Here is a 24,372-nt window from a genome sequence, read left to right as displayed (position 1 = left end):
AACACAGAATTTGTTTCACTAGGTGTTTATTACAGATTCAAAACCATCTGATATTTACAATTTTGTACCTGCAGGGTCCACAAGTGAAAACTCTTGAATAAAATTTTGAACATCAGCAGCGAGCTTTCATAGCCGCGTTGCTAATGAAACTTTTTTTCAGGTATGTCGGGTTATAATGTTAAATACCGTTTCATTGGTTATCTTTTTACGACAACATTAGTTGGCCAATTAGCCGCTATGTAACAAGATCAATCAGCAGCGAGGCACACTATGTTAGCGGCTCTATTTTTTCTCTTAGTAGTTTTCTGGGAAGTTTCTTTCGTTAAGCTTTTTGTCTGGCATTACTTGTCCAAATTATTTTACGGCGTAAGTATCTTTGTAAGTATTTAGGTAATTAATATTCATATTAAAATTTATAATTCACACTGCAGCTTTGCTAAATTTCAAATTCGCTTAATGCTCGTAAGTGTCTTACTGTAGCTTTATTTTATTTTTGTAATGGTTCGTAATGCTCGGTTTGTGGTTGGTATGTGTAATTTACTGTTCATTGAAAACTTGGCAACTTATTTTATATAATTATTGTAGAAAAATGCAGTTTTTGTGAGTTTTAGTTTACACACAACAATTTTTCATGGTGTATTTTAGTTATAAATAGGGAATTAGTAGGTTATACAATATTCCTAATCGTGAGGGTACACCCTGTCGTCTTGCATTCAAGTCACAGTTCGAAAGTTTGCTGTATGCTCGAAATCACGTACATGTACTACTTTTTTTAGCTTTTATAGTTACCGTCATTGATTTTTGGTTTCTAAAATGGCTCACAAGGTTAGAGAGATGCATAAAAGAAAGAGTCAAACTAAGACAGAGTCTTCCAAACGTTATAAAACGAGCCGACAAGGAAAGTAAGTAGCTCTAATTAACGTGTAGCAGATATTTGTAAGTGCTTAGCGTTAAATTTTTAGCCTTTGTTAGTATATTATCTTAATTATTTTATGGTTTCTAGTTTTAGGGTTACAGATCTGAGAAACGAGCTTCCATATTCTTCCGAAGACTGCATAATGTGGTTTAATAAATACTGTAAGTATATATCATCTTGCTTTATGAGTTAATATTTTTGAATTAACTTTATTTCAATTTTACTTTCACCCAGCATTCCTGATGGCCATCTGTGCGCTTAGGCTACTATCAGCAACTGTTCCAAAATTTATTAATCTTGTGCTGATGAAGTGCAATAATTATTTTATTTTTAAAAAAATATCATTTTATATTATGAAATTTATATATTTAAATATACTAGAATATTTATTTTGTATATTTATTATCTTTTGTTTGATATTTCTTTATGAAACGAACTGCAAAATTATATTGATGAACTAGAGTGTTTTCAAAATTGCTTGGTCCAAAACTTCCTGTGTGCTCATTATTGAGTTATTATTCAACAATTTTGTACAACAGGAAAATGTGTCATATATCTTGAATAGTATTTTGCTAGTTATTCATTCTCTACATTTTTTGTGGTGAAGATTCGATGTAGCCAACCTTTTATGAAGGCTACTTATCGAATTTTAAATTTAGTCATCAATAATTTTTACTAATCCAGAAGGAATTGTTTTTCTTACTCTATTTTGTGTCTTTAGCTGATGAACCTGCCTATCCTTGTTCAAGCAAAGACTCTATCATTGGACCTCATGGTATGGAAAGACTTTGCCAAGATATACAGGTTGATCCAGAAGATATTTCGATGTTAGCCCTCGCTTGGAAGCTCAAAGCTAGTCAATTAGGGTACTTTCGCAAGTCGGAGTGGCTTCAAGGCATGGCCTCTCTCGAGTATGTAAATATTTCTGACAGCTATTGTATTTGTATCATTCAAAAATATATATATGTTATGTTCTCTCATTCTGGAGAAATTCATTTCTTATTGTAGTGCAAGTGTAGCTGTCCTTGCTATGAGTTTGTGATTTTACTTTGCTTGTCGGCTAAAAGTACTACAATATGCCATCATCCAATGGTCATCTATCAAACTTGTCTTCAGGTGTGATAATTGTGAAAAGTTAAAAAGGGAGATGCCCAAGCTTCGTCAACTGCTGCAAAATGATGTTCATTTCAAAAGTATATATCAGTTCAGCTTTGATTTCTCCAAGGTGAGTGTGACTTACATATCTGACTCACGCACATTTATATATGTTCATCTTTGACTTTTCCAAGGTTAGTATGACTTACACCTTTGACTCATCTGTATAAGTTCTAAACTTAAGGTACAGTATATTGCCTTTTACTAATGGGCTTAGCAATCCTGGATTTTAGTTGGCTTCACAAAATATTGTTCAAACTGTTTGCATCATCCAAAAAATTCAGACAACAGGAAATGATTCAATGTATGTGTATGTCAGGAGTTATTCTACACTTATAATAGGTAGCCGAATGGTATTCAAAGGGTTAAGTTCTTTAAAGCAGCAGTAAATCCGGAGTAAATAAATTATGGGCTTGGAGGTAAAAACCAATTTTCAGAACACTAGATGATGAAGTACTAGAAAACTACCACTGGCATTCCATAGAGGCAGCAAAAATAAAGCGATGAACCAACTTGTCAGCAACAACTTTTTTTCGCAATTATGAAGATCTTATGAAGATACAAATAGATTCATTGTTTGTGTAATATGCTCCTAGTTGTTGCAAAGTATTAGCTGTTTGCATGATAGCACACTATTCATGGCATTTCCAGCTTGTTCAGTTCAGCTATACCACTTAAAAAGCTTGTCACACAAATGCTAAATCGCCAATAGCTAGCATTATGGCGGTCAATAGAATTAATAAGTTCCTAAAATAGTATTATGACATCGCAATAACCAACCAATCAAGTTCCAACATAACACCTGTGTCGCTGAGAGTTCGCAAAGCTGTACTTGTCAAGATTCTGCTATAGCATTGTTCTAGTGTTTTAAAGGAATTGAACAGTTCACACCTCAGTATCATTTATAGGTTTTAGGAGAACAAATGACCTGGGAAAACTACATCTACGTTTTAAATAGTTTGAAGTAAAAAGATGAGCCAGCACAAATTTTTAGTATATTTGATCAGAAATTATCAGTATTTTTCTATAGTTTGCGATTGTTTTTGATGCTTGAAGTGATCTCACCGCTGAGATGTTTCAAGATTAAAATCAACAAAACTTGATCGCGGTTAAAATGCTCATATCGAGCTAAAGTGAGATTATGACATCTCTAGTTGCAAAGAGACTGACAGAATAGAGGCGCGTAATGTTGTAACTTGAGCGCAATAGCCGATATTAATATCAATTGTAACAATGATATCAACTAGTGGCGTCATTTCGCACATTTATTTTTCTGTTTAAGAATAGTTTAGCTGTGACTGTTTGATAATTTTATGGACATAAATTCTCATGTCGAAGCTGTTAGGTTAAGTGCTTTAGTGCACTGGCGCTAGTCATCTGCAAAAACACAAGTTTGAGTTTCATCTCATTTTTTGCATAATCAGTTAATTTTATTGCTGTAGTTAGCAGTCCCCTCGGTGGGACCCAGAATTAGCAATACTTGTTTTTTCTCAAGATGTCATTAAACGACACCTCAACGCTATTTATACTAAAATGCCTTTAATGCTGGTTATAGTTCCAATTATGTGAACTGGTCAATGCTAGATATACCAGAACTCATTTCGAATCTGTTAGCTTCACACAGATATAGGTAGAAACACCTACTCCTAGGACTTTTCAGGTTATTGGTGTTAGCTTTTTCTGAACTAGATAATGGATTCAAGTCTTCTATTTCACAAATTAAGCTATACCAACTTAATAATGGCGGTCTTAGGTAATCAACTATGATCTATATTCAACCAATGAAAGGTTTACCATTCGATCGAATGCTACCCAGACCGGCTAGGTTTTTGTATAGCAAATTATCTTATTAAGTCATTTAGTTTGAGTTAAGTTGTTCTCTATAACCACAGCTATCAAAGTTAGATTGACACATAATACTTATATCATTACAATTTTATTGACACAGACTGATACGTGAAATATCATATTTCACCTAATTAAATTTGCTTCTGGAAACATCGATAACACTAATTTTTGCATTTTAACAACTCTTTTCTACAGGGAAATGGGCATCGAAATGTTGACATTGAAATGGGGAAAGCAATGCTGAAACTGTTATTGGAGTCAAGGTGGCCTCTGATTACGCAGTTCGTATCTTTCTTGGATGTAAGTACTAAATTGCTATAATGCTTATTTCTTCGGGATGTATGTATTAGATTGTTATAATGCTTATTTCTCCTGGATTTATGTACTCGGCCTTACTTTCTTTACCCTAACTCCTTGGAACACTTGCAGCTGTTAGTGTAATAGCAGGCGAGTCGCTCTGATGTACATGAATACGCTTCAACATGTGGGTGTATACGTTTAAACGATCTTAAGAGTGCTTGTCAAACGCTGTATAGTCCAACTGTCATACTTTGTATAGTCCAACTGTCAGACTCTGTATAGTCCAACTGTCAGACTCTGTATAGTCCATCTGTCAGACTCTGTATAGACCAACTATCAGAATCAGTATAATTCAACTGTCAGACTCTGTATAGTTCAACTGTCAGACTCTGTATAGTCCAACTGTCAGACTCTGTATAGACAAACTATCAGAATCAGTATAATTCAACTGTCAGACTCTGTATAGTCAAACTGTCAGACTTTGTATAGTCCAACTGTCATACTTTGTATAGTCCAACTGAAAGACTCTGTATAGTTCAACTGTCAGACTCTGTATAGTCCAACTGTCAGACTCTGTATAGTCAAACTGTCAGACTCTGTATAGTCCAACTGTCATACTTTGTATAGTCCAACTGTAAGACTCTGTATAGTTCAACTGTCACACTCTGTATAGTCCAACTGTCAGACTCTGTATAGTCCAACTGTCATACTCTATATAGTCCAACTGTCAGACTCTGTATAGTCCAACTGTCAGACTCTGTATAGACCAACTATCAGAATCAGTATAGTTTAACTGTCAGACTCTGTATAGTCCAACTGTCAGACTCTGTATAGTCTAACTGTCAGACTCTGTATAGTCCAACTATCATACTCTGTATAGTCCAACTGTTATACTCTGTATAGTCCAACTGTCATACTCTGTATAGTCCAACTGTCAGACTCTGTATAGTCCAACTGTTATACTCTGTATAGTCCAACTGTCATACTCTGTATAGTTCAACTATCAGACTCTGTATAGTCCAACTGTCAGACTCTGTATAGTCTAACTGTCATACTCTGTATAGTTTAACTATCAGACTCGGTATAGTTCAGCTGTCACGCTTTGTATAGTCCAACTGTCAGACTCTGTATAGTCCAACTGTCATACTCTGTATAGACCAACTATCAGAATCCGTATAGTCCAACTGTCATACTCTGTATAGTTCAACTATCAGACTCTGTATAGTCCAACTGTCAGACTCTGTATAGTCTAACTGTCATACTCTGTATAGTCCAACTATCAGACTTGGTATAGTTCAGCTGTCACACTTTGTATAGTCCAACTGTCAGACTCTGTATAGTCCAACTGTCATACTCTGTATAGACCAACTATCAGAATCTGTATAGTTCAACTGTCAGACTCTGTATAGTCCAACTGTCAGACTCTGTATAGTCCAACTGTCAGACTCTGTATAGTCTAACTGTCAGACTCTGTATAGTCCAGTTATCAGACTGTATAGCTGGATTGCTGAACTCTATATAGCACTGTTTTCTTTTTAGTGTGCGCACATGAGTTTCTAGAACAACTTTTAACACTAGCAATAATTTTTTATGTAATACCAATAATGAGTTTCATGCATAAGACCACTTGCTATAAAACCTTTTTTGCTATTTTTGGTGAATGGATTTGTAAAATAGTTAATAAAAAATCGAGAAATCAATTGGTAAATTCGTTGAAAAATCAGTCAGCTCTGAGGTGCCTTGATTGTAATTTTTCACTTGGTTCTTTATCTGAAAAGTTTCTTTACTCCAACGATCACATGGGTCTGCTGAATATGCCTAACCCATTTGCTTTTGTGATACGCAAATACTAAGGAGTTCTGGTACAAGTATCCCAAGTATTCGTGCATGCTTCTGTATCTGTGTGCTGTTTATAGAATTATAAATTTAAATGGCATAGCTATTGTAAGCTTTCTTTTAAAACCGATTGCATGAACAAGGACTACTTTGGTTGCTTCTATAGTCGATCACTTGTTTCTGCATACTGTTATACTGCATGGCTTTGTCCGATCCTGAACGATCACATGGTCGTTTTATGGAGTTTGACATACATTGAGCATCTTACTTATTTTGTTGTGATGTACGACAGTAGTTGGAAGTGAAGTCATGTTTTACTAAAAAATAACTTGTTAGAACCTGTTCTAGCTAATAATTGTTTGGTGTAGCATTTGGTGTTTAAGCTATAGCCAGACTAGTTGGAAGATGAAGAGTTTTTGTTTTTTGTATCTGTTACTAGTTTTTCTAAAAATGTTTCTGTTCTTGTCATAGCCAATTATCGAAAGTGAGAGAGATATTCTGAGGGTCTTTTTTATTGGCTTCTTAATACCGGTAGTATATACCATCTTATGGGTCTTCCTTACATATAATATATATGTAAGGGAGACCAATAAGATATATATACAGTGGTGTGCATAAACTTGGAATCACATTGTTTTGTTCACTCTATATCGAATGGATCTTCCATTTGCTTTCTATTTTCCCGCCAATTATGATGCCATGCCAGTTATTATATATCAATCTGATCAGCAGAAGATGTGCTTTCAAACAATGCACACTAGTCTACACAGCAATCAAGACTTGGACCTCCAATGGCAGTCTTAAACCCACCTACTCTGCTGGACGACCCAAGAAGACGACTATCCATGAAGATCGGTACCTGGTACGAAGATCCCTCACTGACAGACATCTGAACAGTACTCAACTTTGTAAGGAGATCAAGGACAACAGAGATACTGAGATTCACCCCAGTTCAGTGCGAAGAAGACTGCTTGCAAATGGTTTGAAAGGCTGCAAGGCAAGGCGCAAGCCTTTAGTTTCTGAGAAACAGCGAAAGCGTCGTCTAGAGTGGGCTAAAGATAAACGGTTCTGGACAACAGCCCAATGGCAAAGGGTCTTGTTCAGTGATGAGTCAAAATTTACCATCCAAAAACACTCTGGAAATTGTTATGTGAGGAGACGACCTGGAGAGGAGTACAGCCCGGCTTGTACGCTACCAACCATCAAGCACCCTACTGGAGTCATGGTATGGGGTTGCATGACAGCTTTTGGTGTGGGAAGACTCTCCATTTGTGAAGGCATGATGAATGGAGACAAATACATCAAGACCATGGAAGATGTCATGCTTCCAAGTGCTCGAAGCCTGTTCACCAGCAACGACCAACACTGGTACTACCAGGATGACAATGCACCCTGCCACCGTGCCAAGAAAGTCAAGGAGTGGATGACCAGAAGTAATGTGAGGGTAATAGACTGGCCAGCACAAAGCCCTGACCTGAATCCCATTGAAAATCTTTGGCAGCGTATTGGTGTGATAGTCAGCAAAGATAAACCAAAGACAAAACGGGAGCTCATAGAGAAGATTATTCATGCTTGGCATCACATCATCACTCCTGAAGAGCTCAGAAAGTTGGTAAACAGCATGTCTCGACGGTGTCAGATGGTGATCAAGAACAAGGGCTGGCCAATAAAATACTAATGCTCAGCTCAAGACACCTTACCAGTTCTTCTGAAGGCCAACAATAACCCAACGGCCCTTTTCAGGGCCACCAACTTGTATAAAAGAGTTTGTTTGTATCCTATTTTATCAATTTTCACTAACAACATTCATAGCCTGCAATAAGTCTGCCTTTCGGTAGATCCACCCTCAGCGATAAAAATCTGAGAATATTTTTGAATATTTGGCATCATCTTGTTCTTCAAAATTTTCTCTTTCAAATGATATATATATTGATGGGGTTGAGGCACTTAACTCCAAAGAATTTCTTAGACAACAGCATATAAACATACATATTTGAAGATTTAACTGGTGATTCCAAGTTTATGCACACCACTGTATATATATATATATATATATATATATATATATATAATCATTAACACGGTCATTGTGTCGAGTTTACTGGATGTGTATTACAACTGTATCTCCACGCATTTGGCAATTTTATTGGCTATTCTAGTAACATTGGAGATTTTAAATATCTCTGTTTATGGGAAGCTTTTTTATAAATTGCTGTTAAGATCACATTGTTCAGATGTTTACAGTGCTGTTAACGTTATTGTAAAACCACAGTTAGCGTAGTTGCAGTAGGACTGTTAACATGATTGAAGTAGGACTGTTAACATGATTGAAGTAGGACTGTTAACATAATCGAAGTAGGACTGTTAACATAATTGAAGTAGGACTGTTATCATAATTGAAATATGACTGTTAACATAATTGAAGTAGGACTGTTAACATAATTGAAATATGACTGTTAACATGGTTGAAGTAGAACTGTTAACATAATCGAAGTAGGACTGTTAACATAATTGAAGTAGGACTGTTATCATAATTGAAGTAGGACTGTTAACATAATTGAAGTAGGACTGTTAACATGGTTGAAGTAGAACTGTTAACATCATCGAAGTAGGACTGTTAACATAATTGAAGTAGGACTGTTATCATAATTGAAGTAGGACTGTTAACATAATTGAAGTATGACTGTTAACATGGTTGAAGTAGGACTGTTAACATAATCGAAGTAGGACCGTTAACATAATTGAAGTAGGACTGTTAACATAATTGAAATATGACTGTTAACATGGTTGAAGTAGAACTGTTAACATAATCGAAGTAGGACTGTTATCATAATTGAAGTAGGACTGTTAACATAATTGAAGTAGGACTGTTAACATAATTGAAGTATGACTGTTAACATGGTTGAAGTAGGACTGTTAACATAATCGAAGTAGGACCGTTAACATAATTGAAGTAGGACTGTTAACATAATTGAAGTAGGACTGTTAACATAATTGAAGTAGGACTGTTAACATGATTGAAGTAGAACTGCTTACATAGTTGAAGACAAATATCAAATTATTGAACGGTTTTTATTATACTTGTTTATTCGGTGTGTCTAATAAAATTAGTCTCAGGCACACCTTCATTATGAATATTCTGCAATTTTAAAAGAGTATTAGTTTGTTTATATGTGCAGATTGTATAGCATCTATCTATACACTTCGTAATTTTGGCAAAGGTTCATAGGCTATCTCATGATTTTGTAGAACTCACAGTACAAGGTATTGAATAGAGATCAATGGAATAACATTTTGGAGTTCAGTAGAAGCATAAAGTCCGACCTTTCAAACTACGATGTCAATGGCGCGTGTACGTACATTTCTTTGAGTTTTGTTTGTATGCACTTACATACACTGTTAGCACACAAGCATATGGATGAAACTAAGACATCTCATATGCCCTTACATTCAATTTGTAGGCACACTCTTATACAATTGCATCCATGGATTCCTTCACCTTAGATGATAATTCATAATAATCCATAGTAATAGTTCAGTGGAGACTCCACAGCCGTGTGCTCATATATCATAATTATTCATATGCAGTTAAACTTCAAAGTTTATTTGTTCCAATATTTGCTTTGAGTGTTGAAACCATCGTATGTTGAAGCAAATATTATTATAGGAATACACTGTAATTTATTTAATTTGTTCCAATGACCAAACATCTATGATAACTTTTTAATACTTCCAGCGTTAACACATTTCATTAAAACAAATGTATTATATAGAACTACTAGGTGAATGATTGGCAATACCCAGGTAATAAAAAGTCTTTGCACAGATTTTTTTCTGTTCAGCGTATTACAACAGTTACCATTCTAACTTTCAAACTACATATCATGAGAAAAGCGTTTTGTGTAGTTCAAATAAATTAAGAAAAAAATAAACAACTGTAAAGGTGTTTAAATTTAAACTTGAAATATTTAGTAAGTAATGGCTAAATAAAGTTTGTTTTGCTACGATTACAATAAAAAGTGATTTGGTAATGATATAATTGATACGAACTGAGTAAACAAAATAAAAATCATGAATATGTTGAATGAGCAACAACAATGAGTGCATAGAAATATGTGTATAAAAGAGGTTACTGTTGCAGCAAAAGCTATCTATCAAAACTTGGAGTAGGACGATACTGATACCTCTTGATACTAGTGCAAATGTAAAAATGAGATATCAGGCTGTCTTCGTTTGATACTTTGTCTGACCGAATGGAGAGAGAATGTAGAGACAACTCCTATTGCCCACATGAAAACTATTTAGCCTTTACAGAATTAACGATCGAAATTTGGAAAAAACCAGAAATAGTAAGGTAATGGAAATTGAAGCGGCGTATTTAAAAATTAAAAATTTAAAAAATAGGTTATGAGTAATGGTACAAAAAAGCTTTCAAAAATATTTCTAAAGAAAAACAAACGCAAAATGTAATATAAATTAATTATAAAAAGTACAGGTTTTACGTGTGCAATCGCAATAAGGTTAGATAGAGAGATCTGAATGTTAAGAATGGCTTAGTCTAGTGTTTACACACGCTCATTGGTAGACTTGCAGTTTAAATGTTGTGAGTTCAAATCCTCAGTGAAATGGTTTTTTTATTATTAAAGTTATTACTGGACAGACGATTGATGACAGACAAACACTGAGATCTATATATATAGTTTTACAAACTAAAATGTTTGCAAAACTCTAAATTAATAAAGCAATAATCAATGATTAAGCCTGGTTCCCATATCGATTGCGAGACTCCGGCGGTAATATTGCGCAGTAAAATGCTTGCGACGCCAGGCTCGGTGGTTCACATAAAGCTGCATCGCTAATAACGACATAACAGTGTTCGTTCGCTATGCCGTACAGTGCATTTCGGGAAGGCTTTGCCTGCGGCTCTTCTCGAAATTTGAACAGCGCTAAACTCTTGCGTTGCCTCCGACAACTACCTAGGCAACAACCTACTACTACGTAGGTTCCCATTTCACCGCTAATAGCCTGCCGTGCTGTCACCGGTGCTTTGAGACGTATATGGGAACCAGGCTTTACTTTATTGTTTGTTATTACATTATCTTACAGACATTCGACTGAAAGCGTAGGCAATAGGTCATAGGTTATAGGTCATCAATAGGTTAGGAGGTGATAAAGATACATGGTGTAACCTAGTCTAACATATACTAGGTAGAGTTCAAATTAACTTAGCTTATATATAATTATTTTACTATCTTTTATATTTTTCAAGTTTAGTTTTAAATTGGTATCATTTTTCCCTTTCTGGTGCAAAACTACATGGTTTTAAAAGATTTTAATGCTATATGTTGAAAGGTTTTTGCGGTGGTAGAGTAAAATATTTTGTCAAATTCTAAGTTGTTTGTTCGAAAATCTATATGTTGAGGTTGTTGGTGGAGAACATAAAAAGTTGGTGGACTGTTGATAGTTGTGTGGCTGAACATGAGTCTAGGAAGATGTTGAGCTATAAATAATACTTCGCCATGTAAAGATTGACATTCAATAGCTTTAGCCACCCGTTGTCACCTGTCATGTTATCAGTCAATAGGACCATGTCAAGAGTGTCACCTGCCGACATTTTTCATCAGTTAGAATTGTTTATACAAGTCTATCGAAGATGTTCAGTTAGACCTAATATTTGATAAAGAAAAGAATGAAACTGGTTGAATTACAGCTTTGTTAACCTTACGTGGTATTATGTCACCAGACATCAAGTGTGGCACATCACCTGTTCATAATTTCCATCAATTTTTTTTGCATCGAGCTTCTCTCACCTATCGTCGTCTGTCATGGTATAATGTCATAGACCCACCTTGAAAGTGTGTCATCGTTGACACTTTTTGTATGAATTGAATTTTGCAAATGCAATTTCTGCAATTCAACCAAAAATCACTTCAGATTTGCATTGTGATTAGTGTACTTAAATGTTCTCTTACAGGGCCAGTCATGTTGGATGAGTTTGTTGAATCATTGCAAAAGGCTTCCTCAATGGAGACTCAAGCCGGCGCATAGCCGATTTGATATCCGCCAGCGCTAGCCAATTAATCTGCTTGATGTATCGTTTATTAACCAATCAGACTTGTCCAACCACACCCATCGCCTTCTGACGTTAAACTTATGAAAGTTATTTTCTGCCAGTGCTGACTGATTTTGTGCCATGATATTCTCTATTCAAATGTCTGCATGACTCGATTAGGTGCTACAGCTTTGGACTTAGTTGATCCACAGGGATTGACTAGAATTTTTCATAGGTATTACCGATGTCTATGCTTGAAGTGGAATTTTCAGTACACATTTAAGAAAAATAGTTTATTGGAGTGCATGAACTCTCTGTCAAGTTTTCTCGGATAGGTTATCGTATCTTTCCAACCACTAGCCCATTTCATGGAGCGTTGTATGAATGTCTGACACCGAATAAATGGAAGGGAAGTGAATTAGTTGAATCTGTTCCTCTCCAATCTGCATGATTAGTTTCCATATTAGGTATGTGATAATTCAGCAGTGAGCAGAAAGTATTCCCACATTCATTTATCAGTGTAGGAAATGGGAATGTGTAAATATATATAACACACCTTTGGTAGGTTTACTTCTAGCTGGAACTACCATACTCCAGTTGCAGAAGCTTTATGTGTATTAGAGGTTTTATACCAGGCCAGTTTTGCTGCAAATATGTAAGTGTATATGAAGTGGAAAGGTGGGGATCATAAGTGTACATAGAAGCAGTGTGTATAAGCGCTGCTTAGGTCTTTATTAGATGTTAACTGTATAAAGTGAAAGAATGTACATCAGAGCAATTTAGAATATGGTGGTGTGTGCTAAAAACAGTAAGTATATTTAATCTTGGTTTTTGAGTTAATATTTTTGAATTAATTTTGTTCCAACTTTACTTTTACCCAGTATTCATGGTGGCCATTTGTGCGCATAATTACCAAAATAACAAACATGGTTTTCGAAAGGAAATATAAAAGAAAATATTAGATGAAAGCTTCGTCGCAACGCACATGTTAAAATAAATGTAAAAAATTACAAACGTTGGTATGATATATCATTGGCTTAGTAGTAATAGATTTAGGTTAGCTTTAAGACTACAATTAAAATGTACGATTTATCCAAAGTGTTTGTCCTCGCAGACTTATTAGGTAACTGGAGTTGTCTGTACTTTGCTAATGAACATTCATTGCATTGGTGACAAGTCCATAAAAGTAAGTAGTAAAACATTTTTAACTATCTTATCATTTTCTGATGGTATTTTAAAATTATAGGGTTAAAATCCTTTCCAAATGAAGTAAAAGTGCTTCACTGGCTCGTAGGAACAAAATCACTAATACAAACGTTGGGTTGGTTAGTAATGTCGGAGGTACATTATACATAGCACACTCATTGCTGCATTATTTCTGGGCAGCAAGCTTCGCAGGACAACAAGGGCTGAAGAAAGTAAAATTGTTCAAAGTAAGATAAAAAAGAGGACCGCTGGGCTGGTTCAACAGTCCAGTGTCTCAGCATAAGAAAGGATGAATGGGGCAACTTGAGAAGGCTGGAGTTTAAGGGAGGTAATGACAATACGCTTACTACCAGGTGTGGCTAGTTAAAGGGTAAGGTGGAAGGTTGAGCTTAAGAGTGAGAGGTGCCTTGGTTTCAGAATTTGCTTTACATTAAGTACTGAGCAGGTTAGGATAATACTGAATTGCTGTACACCGCATGTAACTTTGTATTTGGTCTTCAAGCCTGCCATTGTGATACTGAAGTGGCCAGATTTCATCGGGTTAGTTTTCTTGTGATTGTGCAGCTGGTAGTCTGATCAGTTGTTCGAGTACATAAAAAAAATATCAAGAAATTGCAAGATTATTAGCAAATAAAATATATATATAATATATTTTTGAGTGATTTTCTTTATTTTTTTCAAGGTTGTTGACTATATGCTATGAGGCAAAGTTCTGTGTTTGTTACACTTCAGTTAGTGACTGAATGAGGAATACTTGATTGAACCTAAGATAATTGTCTTCATGCCTAACATCGCAGATTTAATTTTAGTTAATTGATATTTCAATTTCTGAAATTTTTTGTATTGTCATATTCCTTTTTCCATTTTTAACATGTTCTTGTACACCGCACTATCAATCAATGTTCATCTTTTGAATGATTTTTATCGCTGCCATTGACCCAATTGATTGGTTCTTTAAAAGAATCAAATAGTCTAAGCACTCTGGCAAGCCACTAACATCAATTTATGGATTCAGTGTACTGTTCAATGCATCAATTGCAGGTGATGTTGGAAAAGCCATAATTACACTATGGATGGAAGATACCACATTATGGCGAAGGTCAAGGTTTGAAGTCACAGTGATTGTCACTGTTGACAACCCAAGTTAAGCGAGGCTTTTCGGCCAGTTGCCAAATAACTGAAGACAGAAAGCCATAGCCACAAATAGCCAAGGACAAAAAGCTTTTATCGAGTTTATCACTTTGGTTTCCTCAGTCCTTCCAGATCAGATATTAAAATAAAAAAGTTCTGTTTGCAGCGTATCATCTCATACATAAAGACATTTCTCAGTTATTTTTTTGAATAGCAAGGCAGTTAAGTGAGGCTTCTTGGCTAGTTGCCACCTCGGAGGTTGACAGAAAGGGCTTTCTAATTTTCTAATCTTCAATATAGATACAAATCTCCAATGCAGCAACCTGATGTAGCAGTAATTGGGGAAAAAGTAGTTACAACGCTTTTGATGCCACAGTAACATTCAAGTTCATGAAAAAAACCTAGGCAGAGCCAATATTGAAACCATACATCTACACACTAATGAAAATTTTTAAGCTGACTGGCATGTTTTTATGAAAACATGTTTGGCATTTCATTTTTTAAATATTTTAACCTGGCACGACATTATAGCAAATTTTGTAAACCGTCAGCTGGTTGAAAATTTAGTTAACATGGCACAGTTCTCTACGGTCACGCGTACTGGTTCGTCTGCTGTTGATGCCCTCAGCACTAAAGGACTGCCCCATTGTCGTAAGTTCCTTTACACAGGCTATGCTTTTTTAGTAAAGGCCTAGGCTTGAAGGGTTTCTGAAAGCAAAGATTATACGAGCATAGAAAGAAAAGCTTTCTCTATTTTTCAAGGTTGGTGACTATATGCTAGGAGGCAAAGTCCTATCTATGTTAGTTACACTTCAGTTAGTGACTAAATGATGAAAACTGACTGAATTAAACTTCAAGACAATCGTTTTCATGCCCAACATTTCAGATTTAATTTTATTTAATTAAGATTTTAAGTTCTGAAATGTTCCAAATTTTCATATTCCTTTTCTCAATTTTAAAATCTTCTTATACATCATACCATCAATCAATGTCTTTACATCTTCTGATCGACTTATTGACCTAATCAACTGGTACGGTTAAAAGTAATATGATTTCGAGTTATCAGAGCCTAAGATGATCTGATTTTAGCTAAAATAAATCACTAAATCAAACATAGTAATGTCTATTTATCAATTAGCTACAAAATTTGTTTCCAAAAAATATCAAAATGTATTAAAATACAATTCGTTGAAAAATTTGAATTTGTAGTTTCACCTGCTGTACAGTATCAAGTCGTTAAAGAATTGTCATTTACAATGGTTACTAATCAGACACCTTAAGTACAACCCAAACCTCTCATCAAACCAAGTAATAGTCTACTTGAAATAGTCAAAAAAATAAATAAAAATCAGTAGTTCACAAATAGCAATTTTGTTCACTATGGAACTCGTCTGCGCAACTTTTGATATCCTTGATGCCCATTTTGTAGTGAACCAAGTTCCCATTTTGTTGCACATCTCTCAATTCTAATATATTTTGTCCTTGACATATAAATTGTCATTTAAACCTAATTTCTTCCCTTATCGCTGTCAACGTTGTTTCCAGCTTGATGATTTGAGACTACAGAAAAAATATAGTACAAAAACCTAAAATCAGAACTTTGTAAACAGAAGCTGTTTTATGTACGTATAAGATAAACTAAATACAAGAACAAAATAGAGCTCACCAAATAATTTCAATTATGTTCAAAAAATTGTACTTTTCAGTTTTCGAGTAATTGACTTTTGAGAAAATGAGTTTTGAAAAATTAATTTTTGGTCAAATAAATTAAAGAAATTTACCTAACCCTCAAGTAAACCAATGTAACCCAGCACATGACATGCGTAGACATCAATTTAACCAATTAGGAACTTATGGTAGCGATCAAGTGCACAGCGAATGAGTCTCCAGACAAGCTAAGCCTTATAAAGTTCTTCGCCGTTCTACAATTTAACATTTTTTTCCTCTTTGCTCCTCACAAGTTAAATAATAAACAAATATACGTATGCTAGAGGTGTTATCTCTTTAGCAAATCTATTTGGTAAATCTTTTTGCCCCAGATGGTTCCTCCTTTTTTGTAAAGAATTCATGAAGCGTAAATTGCTTTTTGTTAACGAACGTTTGCATGTTGTTTCCGGAGCTGTTCCAATTTCAATGCGCATGCTCTCGAATTTATGTTCGAGATCCGCGACGAACAAATCTCAAAATTTTTGGTTGATAACCGAGTTAGTCGAGAACCGAAGCGTCCAAGAGCCGAGGTTTCATTGTATATAATCAGTGAACCAATTGCCGAATTTTAAGTTTGAGATAAATTATCGTCGATATCGTGGGGCCGAATAAATTTAGCCTTAATGAAAAAGGATGAATAAGCATCACATTGCACATACTTACATGAGGTCCCAAAATATTTCTGAACAGAAGCATCGTAACTCGTGGATGCAAGGCTAAAATAATTAACACGCGCATTGTGTATCCGTTATATGAAAACGTTTCCGATTGCCATTGCGTTCTAGCTCAGTGGTAGAGTGTATGGAATATGCTGTTCTAGCTCAGTAGTAGAGCGTATGGAATATGCTTTTCTAGCTCAGTGGTAGAGCGTATGGAATATGCTGTTCTAGCTCAGTAGTAGAGCGTATGGAATATGCTTTTCTAGCTCAGTGGTAGAGCGTATGGAATATGCTTTTCTAGCTCAGTGGTAGAGCGTATGGAATATGCTTTTCTAGCTCAGTGGTAGAGTGTATGGAATATGCTGTTCTAGCTCAGTAGTAGAGCGTATGGAATATGCTTTTCTAGCTCAGTGGTAGAGCGTATGGAATATGCTGTTCTAGCTCAGTAGTAGAGCGTATGGAATATGCTTTTCTAGCTCAGTGGTAGAGCGTATGGAATATGCTTTTCTAGCTCAATGGTAGAGCGTATGGAATATGCTTTTCTAGCTCAGTGGTAGAGCGTATGGAATATGCTTTTCTAGCTCAGTGGTAGAGTGTATGGAATATGCTGTTATAGCTCAGTGGTAGAGTGTATGGAATATGCTGTTCTAGCTCAGTGGTAGAGCGTATGGAATATGCTTTTCTAGCTCAGTGGTAGAGTGTATGGAATATGCTGTTATAGCTCAGTGGTAGAGTGTATGGAATATGCTGTTCTAGCTCAGTGGTAGAGCGTATGGAATATGCTTTTCTAGCTCAGTGGTAGAGCGTATGGAATATGCTTTTCTAGCTCAGTGGTAGAGCGTATGGAATATGCTTTTCTAGCTCAGTGGTAGAGCGTATGGAATATGCTTTTCTAGCTCAGTGGTAGAGTGTATGGAATATGCTGTTCTAGCTCAGTGGTAGAGCGTATGGAATATGCTTTTCTAGCTAAGTGGTAGAGCATATGGAGTATGGTGTTCTAGCTCAGTGGTAGAGCTCAGTGGTAGAACTCATTGCTCAGTGGTAGAGCTCAGTAGTAGAGCGTATGGAATATGCTGTTCTAGCTCAGTGGTAGAGCTCAGTGGTAGAACTCATTGCTCAGTGGTAGAGCTCAGTGGTAGAGCTCATTGCTCAGTGGTAGAGCTCAGTGGTAGAACTCATTGCTCAGTGGTAGAGCTCAGTAGTAGAACGTATGGAATATGCTGTTCTAGCTCAGTGGTAGAGCTCAGTGGTAGAACTCATTGCTCAGTGGTAGAGCTCAGTGGTAGAGCTCATTGCTCAGTGGTAGAGCTCAGTGGTAGAGCTCATTGCTCAGTGGTAGAGCTCAGTGGTAGAGCTCAGTGGTAGAGCGTATGGATTAGAAACTTGTTGATGCATTCGTTATGAGTTCAAATTTATCAGAACTTTCAGAAATCATCAGAACAGAAAATTCAACATCAAGATTTTATGATCTAGAGCCGGGACGCAGACAGACGACAGAAGACAGACGACATACTTTGAAAAATATATATAGATAAAAGAGTTTACTTTTTCAATGGAAGCTCATCAGCATGAAGACAGCTAATTTTACAGAAACTGTCAAGAAGAGGGCTATTGATAACATTAATATTGAGTATTGATAACATCAATACTAGAGATTTCTCTAATTTTTTTTCCTATTTTTACTTGATGCTGGTAATTGTTTTAATTAAAATTATTTAAACTGTAAATATAACTTGTAAAATATAAAACATCCACCAATTTTAAGCAAAAAAGATAATGGAGCAACACACTTTATCAAAATGGCATTTTGTATATTAGATTTCAATTTTTTTTATTTGAAAAGGAAAACCAAAGACTGGCAACCCATAGTAAATGCTCCATATTGGATTCAGCAATCATTTTGTGACAATCTGTAGTTCTTTACTAACCTCTTGCCTTGTATCGTTGCTTTCAGAGCCAAACATTACACTTGGAAATACTGGAAATGGACTCTACTGTACAGGAGATGAGCTTAGAAAATTTCTAATGAAATCTGCATCGCAGGCTACCGTATCTAAGGGTAGTCTTGTCGCCATCAGTGTTTTAACAGGAACATTTGCTGGCAGAGTCTTGGGTATGTACAAATAACGGCAGGTTTTGTTAGGTAGTCACACAAACTAATGGAGCAGTATGGTGTCTTCATCAGCTTCATGTAAAATTTAAGTTTAGAAAGTTTGTCAAATGATAATTATTTAGCAATAATCATGAATAAAATATTTATTGAGATTACTCCGCAATGTTAGTTAACTGTGGGCAAACCTTTGCTTATTTATTTAATATTACTGATGATAAGCCCAATAAGCTATTCTGTCAGCTAGAAGTAGGCAGCAGGTAGCGGGTGGAGTTACTTTCAAAACATATTCAGAACTGATAATCAGTTTGTTTGTGAATAGGAGAGGAAACTTATTGAGAACTTTTGTGGCTGTTTTACACTGACATAATTCTGGGAATTCCATATGCTCTTTGGTTGGTCAATTGACGATATATTTATGAATTTTATATACATGTACATGTAGATACTGCATTTCTGTGTATGTGAGCAACCCCTCAATGATCGAGTATGACATCTGGTAGCTTAATGCAAGCAGAAGCTGTGCGTGTTTATTTTAATAACATCGATGCAAAAAATTTATTATAGTAGCTATACATGTCTAAGCTCAATGGCTAGAGAACTTCGATAGCTAGAGACATACTCAATGGCTAGAGAACCTCGATAGCTAGAGACGTACTCAATGGCTAGAGAACCTCTATAGCTAAAGACATACTCAATGCAAAAAGCAATTTAAAGTTGGATGTCATTCTTGTCATCACCTGTCATCACCAGTAGCCTGTTTTGGGATATGAACTCGGCCTGTTGTTTGTAGGTCAGGTGCTTTAGACAACTGGACCACAATAGGCTTCTAATAACTGTTAGAAAATTGTTAGAAATTTTTTCAATGGATAATGTGTGTAGGCTAGGTAAAACAATCAATAGACATATTACAGACATGATATGTCTGTGATATGTTTAATGTCTAAATTTCTAGTGTCTATATGACTAGCGTCTATATGTCTAGCGTCTATATGTCTAGCGTCTATATGTCTATTGTCTAGATATCTAGTGCTTATATGTCTAGTGCTTATATGTCTAGTGCCTATATGTCTAGTGTCTATATATCTAGTGTCTATATGTCTAGTGTCTATATGTCTAGTGTCTATATTTCTAGTGTTTATATTTCTAGTATCTAGATGTCTAATGTCTATATGTTTAATGTCTATATGTCTATCCTTGAAAAGCTGTCTTTTTTATTCGTGGTCAACTTTTGCACAAACTCAACAAATAAATGCGTGATAACAATGAGCTAGAAATATTTTACTTCAAATGTTTTACATAGATGTTTTATAGTTTAGCACTTTATGAGAGCATATACATGTAACACATGTAATACATCTACTTCTTAGCAGTTTAAAGCAGTTTAAACACAACATAAGATATTTCTGCATAATAAATCTATTGCTCTTTTCCATCATTCATTATTCAGCTAACATGCCTTGTATCTATTTTAATCCTAGCTGTACATTTCATTTACTCTGTTATATAATTACAGATAATTAATGTCATATAAGTTAATAGATAATACTAAAAAGCGTTGGAATCTTCTTTTAGCCTACAAAATATTAATCGTCTCAATTATGCACTTCATTTTTAGTATTGCATAGTTAAAACCCTATAAAAATATAGGAAAGGCCTCATTTGTCCAAAGTGCCCAGATAATCTGATGGACTTGACGCTACTCATGTTTATATTGCAGCAAAGAGCTTACATAAAGATGGAGAAATAACTTGTTATACATATCGGGTAAGATAACCTTTTAATGTCAGTTACGTCTAATCAAGTCACAAGGCATAATATTCCTTGACCTTTTTTCTCAGTATTACCTTCATATAGTTCAAGACTACAAACTACCAAAAAGAGAGACCTGAATTCCATGATTAGTTGAGTAGTAAATGATAAAAAATTTTATATTTGATTATTTGAGTTACTGCTAGACCATCTGGTTCACATAGAATATGAACTGCATGCGTATGTATCATGAATCTATGGCACATGAGTATGCACTAACCGTCACATCTATGTATCGATGGCACATAAATTTATGCACAGGCCATCACATCTATGAATCTGTTCATATATAAACATATGTACCTACTATCGCATCTATGATTGCTTTCATATATGTACTGACTGGGACGTCCATGAGTCGTTTGCACGCAACAATCCATTAACTAACCTACTCGATTGGTGCTATACAGCATGGTATTACTAGTTGCTAGATTTGACTAGGAAGTATAGCTAAGCGTGTTTGTATTAAAACCGCCACGAACAACTCATAGGCTCAACTAAATATTGGGTAACTATTGTCAATTTGAAAAAAATTTGCTAAAAATGAACTAAATGAAATTAGATTGATTGATAAGAACTTTATTGTCAGAGGTCAAGGCTGTTCAAAGTAAACTATACCATGATACAAACACATAATAGTAAAGTAAAATTATGCTTATAGGAAAAAATATCTTTTTGCGGTATAGCTGTTCTATAAAGTCTATCAGGAAAGTGGAGGTATCTGGTATAAGGTGTGGTGGATTGTCTGGGGAAGTAGGAATGTAATGGATGGTCAGGCAGATTGGTGATGTGATTTGAGTACTTTAAACAGTAAATATCTAATGACACAATAAGCTCAACAGCATTAAGGGCATTTATACGCTGGCCATAACTGTTAAGTATTATATAATAAAAGACAATATCTTTGTCGATATATTGAGAAAGATTGTACTAAAATATTAAAATGGTAAAACAGCTAATAGTTAGAAAGACAATAGAAGTGATGATATAAACAATAAAGCTGCTGGCAATACCAATTCTTATATACTATTGCAACAAAAGGAAAGGCAATGCGATGAATGTGTTTTTTATGTGAAAGACATAAAACATCATACCTATATTACACGCAAGCATGGTAAAACATATGTAACACAGTACATCTGTAGACATTCCTAAATGTAAAGAAAACTGCAACTGAACAATGGCCTGTGTAGAAATATTTAATAGAATGTCTATTATTTAAATTGGGCAAAATCATGAACTTGCTGAGTACATTGTTTCAGAAAATAAAAGACCTCGTCACCCACCAACCGTGGTTTTGTATTCCACTGATAACCGTTCCTCTCGTCAACTATAACAGCACTATATTCTGGCGACCTCCCATTTTTGTAAGTTTATTTTTTGTTTTCAACTTTTCATGCCAAATAGTTCAAATGCCACCAGAGATGCATTGTCTTAGAGCAGCTATAGTATGCACAATGAGTTATCTTCTCTCTGTGGTTATTTGTAAACAGAGCAATGCTATGCCAATAGATTAAGGAATGGTTATAAACTTTCAATAGCTGATGCTAAGATCTAAACATAATTTATACTTTTTTGCTAAAAGATAATTTCTTATTGTCATTCTCTACAGAGCTATAAAGTTTGAAAGCAAGTCAAGTTGTTGTTAAACTGTAGACAAGTTTTAAACTTGTATAATGTTTGAAAATAAGTACATGTCTAGCCAAAGAGGCCTTAATGATGCTGTATATATGAAATTAGTAGAGAGCAGCTGTGATTCAGTTATATAAGAAGCTTGACCTATAAACAATGGGTTGTATTTGGGGTTGACACCAGTGGTAATGGGAAAAGAACCCATAAAATGCTCCTTTTACCAGAACAACTCCGCTTTAGCTACCTCTAAAAAAAATCTGAGAGACTTGTGACCTCGACCTTGTGACTACCTCAAACTGGGGCGTTCAAGGAACTAGTGCCTGGCAGTAAAACAGCTGATGCTAGTAAACTAACAGCTAAGATAAAATCTTCTTTTGGATACAGAGCTTGTATCTGAGTATCAATAAGTATGATGATAGGGTGATAAACATTTCATATTCAGTCGTTCGTTGAAACTCATCAAACACTGCAACATGTACTCAATACTAGAAATTCTATTGACAGCATATCATGAAAATGTCGAGGTATGTTAGTGTATTTACACCAGTGCCAATTATAGTATACTAGGGAAACAAGCATACAATTGGAAGCTTTGAAATAAATTTTTAGTTTGTTAAAACACTGAATATGTTTGAAAAACTTTAGAAAAGTTCGATTTTATTTCTTTTTAAATAAACACGATTTTTACAGTTTCTAGAGACAAGCGTGCTAAATCGATAGCTATGTTGTCCCACTTAGTCATTGCATGCTCATTGGCCATTTTATCAAAAATATTTGGTTTCAAAGCTCTGTCTCGGTTCAAAGAACCAGTCTCTAGAACGCGCATTTGATTAAAAACTCACAAACGCGCCTGTGTATGGATTAAGGACAATTGCCCTCATTGTTCACGGATAGTTGTCATTCAAATTGTTTAGCAACTTGCATTGAACATCTCCACACACGCTTCACTCTTCTGATTAAAATCAAAAAATCTCACGCGATGCCAGAGCTTAATATTGCGTACTAGCACAGAATAAAAGTGCAGTAAAAATTACATTCCTACACCATCTGCTAGTAAGAGCAGTTTTTGTCTACGCTTGCATCCTTCAATTAACTAACTGCTGCAGTTTAATTAACAAATTTTTTATTGTATCAAGTTACTTCTTAAAGATGAATTTTCACAAACTTTTAGTAGATTTTATCAAAAAGTATCGGCCTTTTTTTATCATGTGCGATTCTTCTCGATGTTTGGGGTGATCTGATTGACAGAATGGTTGAAGATTAAAATCGATAAAACTTGATTGCGGTTAAAAATGTTCAGATCAAGCAAAACTGTGATTATAACATCTTTAGTTGAAAAGTCGACAGATTGGAGAGGCCTAGCGTAACGTTGCAACTTGAGTGCAATAGCCGATATCAACTGTAGCAACGACAACTAATAACACCATTTTGCACGTGTTTCTTCAGAGCTTTCTAATTGTGATGAAGTTTTGTCGATTTCAATCGTGAAATGTGCTGGCAGTCAGATCACCTTAAACATCAAAAACAATGTCGAAGGATAAAAAAATACCGATACTTTCTGATAAAATCTAAGATTTTGTGCAAGTTTATCTTCAAGGCGGCGATGCACACACAAAAGATGTTGGAATGTTAATCACAACAGCTTATCAGAAATTAGACAAATTAAATACTTCTTACACTAACCATGTTACCATGGCAATGCGCCGGTAGCTTCTTGTCCTGCAACTAAATCTTTTCCATGATACTGCTAGTACTTATTAGTAACATTCAAAAACCTGCCATCACTCTCTGTCTTTGTAGTCATACGTTATGCTCGTTGGAGGCTGGGTTCTAAACATGTCAAGCCATATTCTTACCATTGCCACTAAAGATGAAAGGTGGAAGACATATCCAATACCCATCAGCTTTATATCTCTAGGAGTGGCTGGAGCCGCTGCCTTTTTAGGGTTTCTGTTTAGTAGCACTGAATCAACATGCTGATTGAAATCAGTCAATCTGATGTATGAGA

General features: G+C 35.3%; 2 protein-coding genes across 3 annotated transcripts; both read left to right on the top strand.

The window, feature by feature from the left end:
• Window positions 1-262: 262 nt before the first annotated feature.
• Window positions 263-12,497, top strand: LOC137405929 (DCN1-like protein 5). 2 transcript variants are annotated; one of them, XM_068092402.1, is made up of 8 exons: window positions 263-366; window positions 777-902; window positions 1,004-1,077; window positions 1,638-1,827; window positions 2,033-2,141; window positions 4,115-4,219; window positions 9,305-9,407; window positions 12,030-12,497. In XM_068092402.1, exons 2-8 carry the CDS (start codon window positions 814-816, stop codon window positions 12,101-12,103), a joined length of 744 nt encoding a protein of 247 aa, XP_067948503.1. In that variant the 5' UTR covers window positions 263-366; window positions 777-813; the 3' UTR covers window positions 12,104-12,497. The 2 variants fall into 2 exon arrangements, with proteins under 2 accessions (XP_067948503.1, XP_067948504.1); XM_068092403.1 differs by having other exon boundaries at window positions 306-378.
• Window positions 12,498-15,016: 2,519 nt separating this feature from the next.
• LOC137407028 (uncharacterized) lies at window positions 15,017-24,344 on the top strand. Its single transcript, XM_068093634.1, has 5 exons — window positions 15,017-15,095; window positions 18,765-18,923; window positions 20,641-20,687; window positions 21,995-22,099; window positions 24,165-24,344. Exons 1-5 carry the CDS (start codon window positions 15,017-15,019, stop codon window positions 24,342-24,344), a joined length of 570 nt encoding a protein of 189 aa, XP_067949735.1.
• Window positions 24,345-24,372: the final 28 nt, after the last annotated feature.

This window comes from Watersipora subatra, chromosome 10, assembly GCF_963576615.1.
Source record: "Watersipora subatra chromosome 10, tzWatSuba1.1, whole genome shotgun sequence".
Lineage (NCBI taxonomy): Eukaryota > Metazoa > Bryozoa > Gymnolaemata > Cheilostomatida > Watersiporidae > Watersipora > Watersipora subatra.
Note: the sequence above shows the minus strand (reverse complement) of the source record. Positions and strands in the feature narration are given on the sequence as shown.